The 12,956-nt window shown below is 46.7% G+C and overlaps 1 protein-coding gene across 1 annotated transcript in view; it reads left to right on the top strand.

Annotated features, from left to right (window-relative positions):
* COL6A3 (collagen type VI alpha 3 chain) overlaps positions 1 to 12,956 on the top strand; it is an 84,061-nt gene that overhangs the window by 24,872 nt on the left and 46,233 nt on the right. The window contains exons 3-7 of the mRNA XM_070618673.1: positions 563 to 1,165; positions 5,820 to 6,404; positions 8,113 to 8,712; positions 10,221 to 10,793; positions 12,226 to 12,834. Of these exons, the coding sequence (XP_070474774.1) occupies positions 563 to 1,165; positions 5,820 to 6,404; positions 8,113 to 8,712; positions 10,221 to 10,793; positions 12,226 to 12,834 (2,970 nt within the window). The remainder of the gene's footprint in view (positions 1 to 562; positions 1,166 to 5,819; positions 6,405 to 8,112; positions 8,713 to 10,220; positions 10,794 to 12,225; positions 12,835 to 12,956) is intronic.

The raw sequence follows: 12,956 nt of genomic DNA, 5'->3' as shown, positions 1-12,956 counted from the left end.
AGAAACAGCAGTTGCTCAAGGAATCGAGTGGTTAACATACTGAGATGATGAGTCTCCAAACCCTGAATCTGAGATTCTGCCTTGTAGCGGCGCACTTGGACAAAGAACGTTCTCAAAATCACTTGAGGATTATAAAGGAAATGTCCCCAAATTAGAAATCGTGTTTGGACCTTAGTAAATGTACTCGTTAATCTTCTCCTGTGGGTATGGTAATGCAACTACATTTCCCTCCAAATTTAGTAGAAACTTCTAGAATATGTATCCAGGATTTCTCCCTCATGAAAGTGAATATGATGTTTTAAAATTTAACTACAAAGATGGCACAAGTGAAAATTTGATGAACATGTTCCTATTTCACACCATCATTTCTAAGAAGTTGCCTCTTATCCTTTCCGAATGCAGAACTAAAAGAGAATTTCACGTTCCTTAATCAACATGTGTTTTGTTTGTCCATATTTCGTGTTTCTCATTGGTTTCCAAAGAAACATGTCAGAACACTGAACGGTGCATGTGGTCACTTGTTCTAACGCTTTCACATTTTTTGCATTTCTTTCTTTTAAAGCACAAGACTCTGCTGACATTATTTTCCTTATTGATGGATCAAACAACACCGGAAGTGTCAATTTCGCAGTCATTCGCGACTTCCTTGTAAATCTCCTTGAGAGACTCTCAATCGGAACCCAGCAGATCCGAGTGGGGGTGGTCCAGTATAGTGATGAGCCCAGAACCATGTTCTCCTTGGACACCTACTCCACCAAGGCTCAGGTTCTGGATGCAGTGAAAGCCCTTGGGTTCACTGGTGGGGAGTTGGCCAATGTCGGCCTTGCCCTTGATTTCGTGGTGGAGAATCACTTCACCCGGGCAGGAGGCAGCCGAGTGGAGGAAGGGGTTCCCCAGGTGCTGGTCCTTATAAGTGCCGGGCCTTCTAGTGACGAGATCCGCGACGGGGTGGTAGCGCTGAAGCAGGCTAGCGTATTCTCATTTGGCCTCGGCGCCCAGGCCGCCTCCAAGGCAGAGCTTCAGCACATAGCTACCAATGACAACATGGTGTTTACTGTCCCGGAATTCCGTAGCTTTGGGGACCTCCAAGAGCAATTACTGCTGTACATTGTTGGCGTGGCCCAAAGGCGCATTGTCTTGCAACCGCCAACCATTGTCACACAAGGTACGTATGCTCTTCTTGCCATCCGTGTGGGAGCGGGGTGTTTTGTGTGTTGGGTTTTTAGAAGTAAGGCGGGCACCTTACAGAATGATTGGCCTCAGGAGAACCTGTAAGTACCCACAGCCGAGTCCTTCCGAGGCGAGCTGGCTCTTGGATGTGATGATGGTGACTGCTGTAGTGTTTGAAGAAATGAAAGACCCATGCGTGAGTGGGAAGCTCGTGTTAGAGAATGAGTTGTTGAGAAAGGATGCTTTTAATACTTGTAATTCAACAAAGCTTTTGCTTTGAGATTATTAACAACCACTGTATTTTCAACTTATGATGCAGTCATCCTAAAAATGGATCTCAGGGCTCATTACTGTTATGGGAAAGTAACTCCAGGATAATGGCATTGGCCTCTAAATGTCAGTATGTTAGAAATGCGTGCATAGATACGTGAGGGCTCTCTCCCCAAGTCCTGTTTGTGTGGATTATTGAGAGTTGCACTTCTGAAGGTAAGAAATAACAAAGCTCCCGCTTGGTAGAATATTAATAAAAAACTCTTTTCCTGTGTTCATCAAATTCAGGAGTAGTTCTTTTGACCGGAGAGATTATGATATATACTCAGATGGAGGGCCTTTGGCAGAAAAGCCCAGCTGGAGTCATTGAAGAAATGTAAAACTAACCAAGTCACATAACAAGTATACATTTAACAAATGTAGGCGGTGGGAAGCGAATTTCAAAATTTAAACAAGACTGCAGTGTACTTGGTGGTGTGGCAGTTAAAAATCAGGCAGATCCAGTTGTACCAAGTTCCTTTAACTAGTGATTTTATTAACAATGGTATTTAGCTTACTGCTGGGTGGGGTAAATTAGAATTGAAGTGAAATTACATGCAGAAAGTTCTCTCGATAATTTTAGACGTCCCTCTCATTGGAATACAAACTAGTAAGGTTCCTCTGGGCTTGCATAGTTTTGGAAACAAGCAAATAATTTCCACAGATTTTGTACGCACTGAGGAAGCCCCATGGCTGCATCAGAAGAACTGGCCTTTGGTGCTGGGTCTTATGTTAGCCAGCTGTGTGATCCTGGGCAGGCCACACAACCTCTCTGGGCTCCACTTGCTTGAATTTATGATAATGGAGTTATACCAGATGAAGATATTTCTCTTATAGGAGAAGTCTCAAATTCTTTCTTATTTATGGGCAGCACATTGCCCCCATTTCAATTTTCCCTAGCTAACTGGAGTATTAACTCCTTGTTTACAAACATCATCTTTAATATTTGTGATTAACTGGTAAATATTCAACAAACATTCTTGGCTATCCAGTATGTGCCCGACACTATGCTAAACATTGGAGACATAGTGCTGGTGGATGAGACCGACGTGGCTGCTGGCTTGTTACAGTATAATGGTGAGATAGATAATAAAAATATAAACCAACAACCCAACAAAATGCTCCCAGAGTGTGATAAGTTAGATGAGGACGCTGAAGGGGACCGTCATGGAAAGAATGCGGGAGGAGAGGTTTGGAGAAGGGGACCAGGGAAGGCTGGTCTGAGAAGCTGCAGGATGGGAAGATGCAGATGAAGAGTAGAGGGAGGGATGTTCCAGGTGTGGTGGTCCTGTAACATGAAGGAGGCTGGACCCTTCCCAGAGCTGCTGGAACAGCTGCAGGGCAGGAGCTTGCTTGAGGCATGGATGCTGGAGAAGCCACTAGTTTAGGGCGCAAGCATCCACGGCTTTATCGTGGGCACATCAAGTTTGAGGTGAGCCTGGGAGTTGGGTACTGACATTTGCAGGTGGGTTGAGAGGGGTGGTCTGGGAGTGTGGATGGGGAAGAGAGGAGGCCTCGGGGACCAGGCTGCAGGAACTGTACTGGTATGGCTGGGTGTGGAAAGGAATGCCCTGGAGAGGAACTGGGGAGGAGCAGTCAATGATGTGGGGAGACAAGAGAGCATGGGGGGGTCAGAAGCCAGGCGAGGATGTGTCTCAAGGGCAGAGAGCTTGCTTGGGCCCCAAACTGCTGAGAAGCTGAGTACAATGCAGACCAGGAGCACCCACTGCATGTCCACATGGAGGTCACTGATGGCCCCGGCAGCTAGTCTCAGGGGAGCGATGGTGGTGGTGTGGGGAGAAGAGATGGAAGACGCACAGTGAGGCGAGAAGACAAGTCTGACACTGGAGGTTGTGGTATATGTGGTGAGAGCTCGCCTCCAGTGTCTTCTATTTTCTTGGTGACCTGAGGTAAGATGGTTGTGTGGGAGGGGTAGTGGGACAGGTTTGAGCAGAGAGCAGAGAATGAAATAGTCCTTCTGGAGGATGGGAAAGGCAAGTTTCCTGGAGAACAACTGACCACAGGCTGGTGTTGGTGGTCTCCCGTGTGTGGTCTGGGGGTTCCACACACCGAGGTTGTGTGATTTTCTCAGGAATGTCTAGCTGCCTAGGGGACACGTGGAGAGGAGAGAGGAGCAGGGTGAAGGCTTTGCCAGGAGTGTCTGAAGGAGGGAAGGGACAAAGGAACTTAGGGCAAAGCCATGAAGATGGGCCCAATAGTGAGGGACTTGAAGTCAGAAAGGGGCTGATTGAGAGTGAGAGGGAACAGATTTGGGGCCTCCTTGTGGCTGAAGAAAGGGTGGAGCACGCGTGAGCTGGAGGGAAGACGCCAGACAAAGGGTTGGGTGAGTGAGATTTCAGAGGTGGGGCAATGTCTGGAGACAATAAGGCCAGGTGTGGCCCTAGAAGCAGGTGCTGGGGGCACAGGAGGACATGCTTTATTGGAGGTCAGGGTCCCTGAGTCACTGAGAAGAGCAGCCTAAGAGTAGCCTCCAGTCACTGTAAGAGTAGGGTGGAGAGGAAGGCAGCACTGAGGACGAGTGCTGGGGGTCTGGACGTTTGAGGAGAATTTGCTTGAAAATAGTAGCATGAGAGAGCAAGGACAGTCACCCTGGTCCTGGGCTTGTGAGGGCTGCAGGGGAAGCTGCGTCATGGGGGATGTGCTGGTGTCGGTCAACATGGAGGTGAGGGCTGAAGCCGACAGATTAGCGGGACCTTCAGTTTCACCTCCCCACAAGGGTGTTTCAAACCTAGTCACAGCAGAACCGTGCGAAAGAGAGAAGACGGCTCTGTTTGGGTCGGCATCTCATGTCAGGAAGAAGGATGTCTCCTACTGGAAGGGGATGGGAGGGCTGCCTCTCGGCCAGGTGAGGTGAGTCAGCCTGGGGATGGGGGGGAGGTGAAGGGTGATCTGTGTTTCTATTCATCCATCATACACGTTATATACATCTTGTGGAACGTAGGAATCTCTGCATTTATGATAGCAACATCAACTTCTACATCTATGGTATGGAAGGGGGTGTGTGTGTGAAAGAGTGTGGATCCAGGTGTGCTCACCTTGTATGTGCATAAAAGGCACACATGTAGTTGTCTGTATAGCTGTGTAGATGCCTTTTATGACCAGTGGCGCAAAGGAGAGGGAGAACGAGAAGGCAGGGCGTGTGGCTCTTGGTGTTTTTCAGCCCGCACGTATAGTGACAGTTCCACCTGTCTGCAGGTCTCTATGGAGAGCATGAGGACTTGGAACTCATTGTTTATACCACAGCTTGATGCCAAAGCAATGTCCACATGTGCCTGTCCCTGGATGTGTTGTATCTATGTGTGCATTTACATGTGTTCTCTTAAAGAGGGACCAATGATGTCAATAGAGTCAAGTGTCGAGTGAATTTGTGTTACATAGAATCTATCTGACTGTATGGAGTGATGGAGGCCTCCTCACGTCCCGATAATTATTTAATAGCTTGCAAACACTCTTGCCTCAGCTTTAACCATTTATGTTCTCCTGAGTCTGGGAAGCCCTATTGGGTTTCTGGACTGGGTGTTGTGGTCTGATACAACTCCTTGTTCCCGAGACCCAGGCGGGCTGCCTATGCTTCGATGCAACAGGTGGAGAGAAGTTCTCAGTCACTTCCTGGCAGTGATCTTGTTGATAACTGTCGCGTTTTGGCTTTGTGGTTTGTCTTTATGTTATCACAGTCTGAACATTTAACTTAGGACCCTCACAACGCAGGTCTCTGAGATGAAAATACTCCTGTGTCACCTGTTGGTTTTGACATCAATTTCCTTCTTATATTTTATGAAGCCGAGTAATTGGCTTCTTTTTTCTTTGCCTGAGAAATCAAGTCATGGAAACAGACCTGAAGGGAGGGGGGATGTTCATGCTCTTTTAGCTTCTGCACTTGGGGATAGGTGTTTGTGAAATCAAGATTGTGAAACCAAGGACCCTCTGCGCAGACACTGATCTTCTTTTATTTGAGTCACGGGCTTCATTCTGACCTCTAAAATCCAAGCGATAGATTTATGGCAGAAAAGAACTTTCCGACTTTTACAGTGACAATGTGCTAAATAGGTGGCTACTAAAACTAAATTTGTTTTTGTGCAACTATTTTGTAAAAGGTACTAAGAGTGCGTGGTGAGGGTGGGCCCCCCTGCCATCCCATGAGGAAGGATGTAGCTGTAACTAATGTGTGTGTTGTGAGGAAGTCCTCAGGGGCTCCCACTGACGTCACATTGGCCAGAGTGAATGGGAGCGCCCTTTGACTGGAGTTAGCTGGGTAGAGAGTCCTAGTTGAATGTGATTGGTAAGGCTTTTCTACTCACCTTATAACGTTGTACCTACAGTCATTGAAGTCAACAAGAGGGACATAGTTTTCCTCGTGGATGGCTCATCGGCTCTGGGACAGAACAACTTCAATGCAATCCGTGACTTCATTGCCAGGGTCATCCAGAGGCTGGAAATCGGACAGGACCTTATCCAAGTGGCAGTGGCTCAGTATGCAGACACTGTGAGGCCAGAGTTTTATTTCAATAGCTACCCCAGCAAAAGGGAAGTCGTGAACGCCGTGCGGAAAATGAAGTCCCTGGAAGGCCCGGCCCTGTACACGGGCTCTGCTCTGGACTTTGTTCGAAACAACCTGTTCACTAGTGCGGCTGGCTACCGGGCCGCTGAGGGGGTCCCTAAGATTTTGGTGTTGATCACAGGTGGTAAGTCCCTAGATGGAATCAGCCAGCCCGCCCAGGAGCTGAAGAGAAATGGCATCATGGCTTTTGCCATTGGGAACAAGGCGGCCGACAAGGCCGAGCTAGAAGAGATTGCTTTCGATCCCACCCTGGTGTTCATCCCTGCTGAGTTCCGAATCGCCCCTTTGCAAGGCATGCTGCCCAGCTTGCTGGCACCTCTGAGAACACTCTCTGGAACCACTGAAGGTATGGTGGGGAGGGTGTCAGACGCACAGTAGGGTGGTCTCCAGGTAGAGCCTTTGAGAGAAAAAGGCACAAAGTTTTATTTGTGTTCAGCTAAGAGACAACTCTTAAATGAGGGAAATGACAGCAACAAACAAGGTTTATTTCAGGTTTTCATTTACCCTGAGTTGGGAATTGTATGACTTAAAATGCCATAGGATACAACTGTGTGTCTTAAAATGTCATACGATAGGAATTGTGCGACTTCGAATTTCATAAAACAAGGATGGTCTGACTTAGACTGTAGGACCAGGGGCCACCAAGCTTCTGGCCCCGGAGGTCACTTCTCAGTTCTTATCTCTCATCAGGTCCCAGAGTTCTGTCGCCTCTTGTGACTCCTGTCTAGCCTTCCTCCCACCACCAAGATGTGGCCTGGTTCTTCCTTTCCTGAGTCCACTTCTCAATGACCCAAACCTGGCCAGCATAGAACATTAACCCTCTCTCCTCTCTCTTTAAGTGATTTCCTTCCATGGGAAAGCATAGTCAATGAATGGGTATGAAGACAGAAACCCAGTGGTTCTTCAAATCCCTCATTTGATATGATTATCAGTGAAAAATGAGTTTTAAAGACATTATAATGGTCTATGAGGTTACAAATCGAATAAGTACAATTTGCCGTCCTTATGAAGATGAATCTCACGGAAACAAGCTTTTCTGCCTCACACACTTTACCACGAGAAGCCTGTGCAATGCATGGTCCATGTTGCACGGACACACGCTTTCTACTAAGGGTCTCTGGTCTTCTAAACAAGTCCCCTTTCTCTTTTTCTTTTCTTTCCTTAAAACTTCTAATCCACATTTTCATAACCAAAGTTCAGTTTGAGAGAATGTGGGATAAAATTAGCTGTTAGGTTTAAACTTTAATGAGACACTAGGGAAGAAATGGTAAATAATTTATTTTAAGAACACATAATAAATGTGTTGGGAAAAACACTCTAATTTGAGAATTATACTTTTGATTCTTCTCGTGTATAACCTAAGCCAAGCATAGTACATAGTCTCTTGGTTTTTAATGTGTTTTTGTGATCCCTGTCGTCTCACCCTGGAGGGACTCCCATGGGTTGGATTATTGCATGGCAATGCTATGGCTCCCGAGAGGAGAAGACCAGTAGAGAGTGACAAATGGGCAGTCCTAGGACTATTTTGAGATGAGAACAGCCTAATTTTATTAATTTTTTTTAGCCCTAAGGAACTCATGTTCTCAGGTTTACTTGGGCTAACACTTCTAGTCTATCCATAAGTGGGAATCTCTCTGGAGAGGTGAACCCCAGAGGACACGGTGTCTCACATGTAAACCTGGCTGTGACCACGGTCATTACCATGAGCAGTCCAGAAAGGCACAGTACTCGTGCAGAATTCATTTTCAGGAAAGAAATGTTTATTTCAAGGATTCCCATCCTTTTTGCTGGTTATAAACATTCTAGCTTTGCACTGCGTCTCTCTGTGAGTCAACTTGGTTTCGTAAACTTGGCTATGAATATGCCTCACAGACACCAGCTGCCACTAGAGGAAAATATGCAGCCTTCTGCCATATTTTACAAGATGGATGTGCTTTGCCTCACTGATTTTCTCTGTGTTCTGAATGTTGGCATGTGTGCACAGGTTGCGGGCACACATGAGAAACCCTCCGGGGTTGTGTATGTCTCACCTTGTTTTCTGTGCTCCACTGCAGTTCACGTAAACAAAAGGGATATCATCTTTCTTTTGGATGGATCGTCCAACGTTGGAGAGACCAATTTCCCTTATGTGCGGGACTTTGTAATGAACATAGTTAACAGCCTTGATGTCGGAAGTGACAATATTCGTGTCGGTTTAGTGCAATTTAGTGACACTCCGGTGACGGAGTTCTCCCTAAACACATACCAGACAAAGGCAGAATTGCTTGCTCACCTGAGGCAGCTGCAGCTCCAGGGGGGGTCGGGCCTGAACACGGGCTCAGCCCTAAGCTATGTCCATGCCAACCACTTCACCGAAGCTGGAGGCAGCAGAATCCGTGAACGTGTCCCGCAGCTCCTGCTCCTGCTCACAGCCGGGCAGTCTGAGGACTCCTATTTGCAAGCTGCCAATGCCCTCGCACGCGCAGGCATCCTGACCTTTTGTGTGGGAGCTCGCCAGGCGAATAAGGCAGAGCTCGAGCAGATTGCTTTTAACCCCAGCCTGGTGTATCTCATGGATGATTTCAGCTCCCTGCCAGCTTTGCCTCAGCAGCTGATTCAGCCCCTAACCACATATGTTAGTGGAGATGTGGAGGAAGTTCCCATCGCCCAGACAGGTAAAGCTCCCCGACTGACCGCACAGGGCTGCCTCTCTCCCCCGCCACCTCCCTGCGGGCAGGTGGCCCCATCTGAACTCAAGACCCTGGTGCACTGTAGAAAGACGATGGCTCACTTTGGTTGAAGTATTTTGAATGGAGGCTTGAGACACTGTACCAGCAAGCTTAGATTCACTGCCTAAAGGGTGTTCATTAATGAAAGAAACACTAGAAAATCCAGCTATGTTCTGCCTTATTAGCCCACCTTATATTCAGAAGCCTTATTTATTGATTTTTTTTTTGCCCCAGTGCCCTGTGAAGATTCTGGAGCACAAATCCATATGGAAATGAGAGAGAGAGAGAGAGAGAGAGAGAGAGAGAGAAAATTGATTGTCTTTCATACATGAGTATGCATTGAGGGCATTTAAAGATTGAAATTATTTTCTTTATATGATTTTTTTATACTGAAAATCTGCCATATCTCAAAATTCATTTGTTATAAACCCAACAAAGGCTGCATCTTCATGTGAAGGTAAAATGACTTGCAAAGGAAGTCTGGATGATGATGATGATTGCATATTAATATGGTGGTAAGATATGGATGCATTAGATCCACTGGCTGGCTCACATCACTGATGGGTGGCAAGACTGAGCCAACTGAAAACTAATCAAAACAGTTCCAATGGGCCAGCCCCGGTGGCCTAGTGTTTAAGTCTGGCGCGCTTTGCTTTGGCTGGCCCAGGTTTGGTTCCCGGGCACGGACCTACACCACCCACCTGTCAGTGGCCATGCTGTAGAGGTGGCTCACATACAAAAAGAGGAAGATTGACAGCAGATGTTAGCTCAATGCAAATATTCCTCAGCTTAAAAAAAAAGTTCTAATAATTGTTTGAACCAAAAATAATGTTCACATTACATCTCATAGCCCTCTATGGGCTCTTGTCCATGTTTTTTTTGGTCTAATCACAGCAGGTTGGAAAGCAGTGACAGAGAGCCTACACGCAGAACAATCATGGGCACTATCTTGGGTCCCAACCCATAACCTCAAATTTAATGAAAAGATAATCCAGTTAGAGAAGACATGTGTCAACTCAGTTACCCATGGGTGGTTAATCCACATCAGCCTTTGTCACTAGAGATAGGTCAACTTTTAGCAAAAGGACAATCAGGACGACATTTTCAATAGTTTTATTCATAACAACTTGAAAACTCTGTCTGTTCTCCTACAGTGATTGTCACCTGATGCAAGAATGGAACCCTCTGGGGCTTTCCATTGGCTTGCTTTGCTGACTAGGCACGATGCTAGATTGGGTGGACCAATCTAATTGTTCGAGTCCTTTGCAAATATGCACTGCATCAAAATGGGGCATTTTAATGACAGCTGGTGCAGGCTTTCTCTTCTCTTGCTGGTACAGTGATCATCATGAATTTCATGAACTCCTTACCAAATGCTAGTGATGCTGGGCTGGTCAGTTTGGTGCCTGTCATGTTCCGGCCCCTCATTGTGTCCTAACCTACTTTCGTTGTAGAGAGCAAGCGAGACATTCTGTTCCTCTTTGACGGCTCAGCCAACCTGGTGGGCCAGTTCCCTGTCGTCCGTGACTTTCTCTACAAGATTATCGATGAGCTAAATGTGAAACCCGACGGGACCCGGGTTGCGGTGGCTCAGTACAGCGATGATGTCAGGGTGGAGTCCCGCTTTGATGAGCACCAGAACAAGCCCGAAATCCTGAATCTTGTGAAGAGAATGAAGATCAAGACGGGCAAAGCCCTCAACCTGGGCTATGCCCTGGACTATGCACAGAGGTACATTTTTGTGGAGTCCGCTGGCAGCCGGATTGAGGACGGAGTCCTTCAGTTCCTGGTGCTGCTGGTTGCAGGAAGGTCATCTGATCGTGTGGACACTCCGGCACTCAACTTGAAACAGAGTGGGGTGGTGCCTTTCATATTCCAGGCCAAGAATGCAGACCCCGCTGAGTTAGAGCTGATAGTGCCATCCCCTGCCTTTATCCTGACCGCGGAGTCACTTCCCAAGATTGGCGACCTTCAACCACAGATTGTGAACCTCTTAAAATCGGTGCAAAATGGGGCACCAACACCAGGTATGGCTTAGAACTTCCGCTTGCCTCTGCATCCCAGTTCTCCTATGCATGAGTTGACAGCAGGCTGTGGCTCAGGTCCTGAGATGGAAACCCTCTTCTGGTTTCCAAGGAAGATGGAAAATGAGGAGATGGTTTCTGCAGGAACACTGGAATATGACTTTTCTTTTTCCATACTGACTTTCTAACTCCTCTAGGACAAAAAAAGAGAATCAGGGTGATTATTTTTAGGGACATTAGAATATTTCATAATAAGATACGTTATAAAGATTTAGACATATCAGTGGTTAAAAATCCTTTTAAAAAACATTATTTTTACTATATGCATAATGAAAGGAACAGAACATGGTTACATTATAGCTAAAACAGTCCTTATTTTCATTTTCCCCCAGTCTTATTTCAAGTGGGTATCACTGTATTATAATTCACTCACTACATTCATTACGAATACAAGGTGTGATGAGAAGCAGATAAATTCCCACCTTAAACGCTGTATTAGAATTTCCAACTGCTAATTTATGTTAGTGTGACTTTGCGTTTAACTACTTAATATTTGCTGATAAAAATGCAGTGAAAAGAGTAATTAATTTCATGTAAAATCCTTTTGATTGAAAACTGAGAACCCAAAACTTCTACATTGACTTTTGGGCCCATTCATTGTTAGTCTGGGACTGTAAATCAGACATCTGGGTTACCTTCTTTCCTGTCGATCCTCTGTGACTCACAGTGAATCATGTGAAATCTCCCATCTGCAAAATGCTAATGCAGACTCAGCCATCTGATGTCTCTGTTTCCTCAACGTTTTTTCTTGAGTGCACCTTTGCGAGTCAAAAATACTGTTGGAGCATTGAAAAATTCCAAAATAAAAGGGCTACCTATTGGTGTATTAGTTTCCTATTGCCATTGTACCAAATTACCACAAGTTTAGTGGCTTAAAACAAAATGAATTCATTATCTTACAGTGTTAGAGGTCAGAAATCCAAAACCAGTCACACTGGGCTGAGATCGGGGTGTCAACAGATTTGCTTTCCTTCTGCGGGGTCTAGTGGATCATCCATTTCCTTGCATTTTCCAGCTTCTAGAGCCTGCCCACGTTCCTTGGCTCCTTGCCCCTTCCTCCATCTTCAAAGCCAGCAGCACAGCGTCTTCTCTCTTCTCTGACCTCTGCTTCCATCCTCATATCTTCTCTCTCCTTCAGAATCCTCTTGTCTCCCTCTTACGACACAAGATTGATTATACTGGATCCACCTGGATAATTGAGGATAACCTCCCCATCCCCTAAGTCCTTAAATTAATCACAGCTGCAGAGTCCTTTTCATAAGTTCTGGGGATTCAGAATTGGATATCTTTGGGGCCCATTATCAAGCCCAGCGCAATCGGTATGAAATTGTTCCTCTTATGTCCGTGTGAGTCACCGAGGCTGTCTTCCTTCCAGTTTCAGGTGAAAAGGACGTGGTCTTTCTAATTGATGGCTCTGAGGGTGTCAGGAGTGGCTTCCCTCTGTTGAAAGAGTTTGTCCAGAGGGTAGTGGAGAGCCTGGACGTGGGCCCGGACCGAGTACGCGTGGCCGTGGTGCAGTACAGTGACCGGACCAGGCCCGAGTTTTACCTGAATTCATACATGGACCAGCAGAGTGTGGTCGGTGCCATACGCAGGCTGACTCTGCTGGGCGGGCCAACCCCCAACACTGGGGCCGCCCTGAACTTTGTCCTGAGAAATATCCTGATTCGCTCTGCTGGAAGCAGGATAGAAGAAGGTGTCCCCCAGCTTCTGATTGTCCTCACGGCCGAAAGGTCTGGGGATGACGTGAGGGGCCCCTCGGTGGTCCTGAAGAGGGAAGGGGCAGTGCCCATTGGCATTGGCATCGGGAACGCCGACATCACGGAGATGCAGACCATCTCTTTCATCCCAGACTTTGCTGTGGCCATTCCTACCTTCCGACAGCTGGGGACTGTTCAACAGGTCATCTCCGAGAGAGTGACCCAGCTCAGCCGCGAAGAGCTGAGCAGGTTGAAGCCAGATTTGCTGCCTCCCACCAGCCCAGGTAAGGAGTTGCTAAGATTCATGTTTTTGGCTAAATGAAAGTCTCAAAGAGGGGCATATGCTTGGCTTGTAGTGTGGAGCCCCAAATTCTGTATAAAGGCTTCTGTGCAGATATCTGGAGGG

This window comes from Equus przewalskii, chromosome 5 (genome assembly GCF_037783145.1).
Source record: "Equus przewalskii isolate Varuska chromosome 5, EquPr2, whole genome shotgun sequence".
Taxonomy (NCBI): domain Eukaryota; kingdom Metazoa; phylum Chordata; class Mammalia; order Perissodactyla; family Equidae; genus Equus; species Equus przewalskii.
Note: the sequence above shows the minus strand (reverse complement) of the source record. Positions and strands in the feature narration are given on the sequence as shown.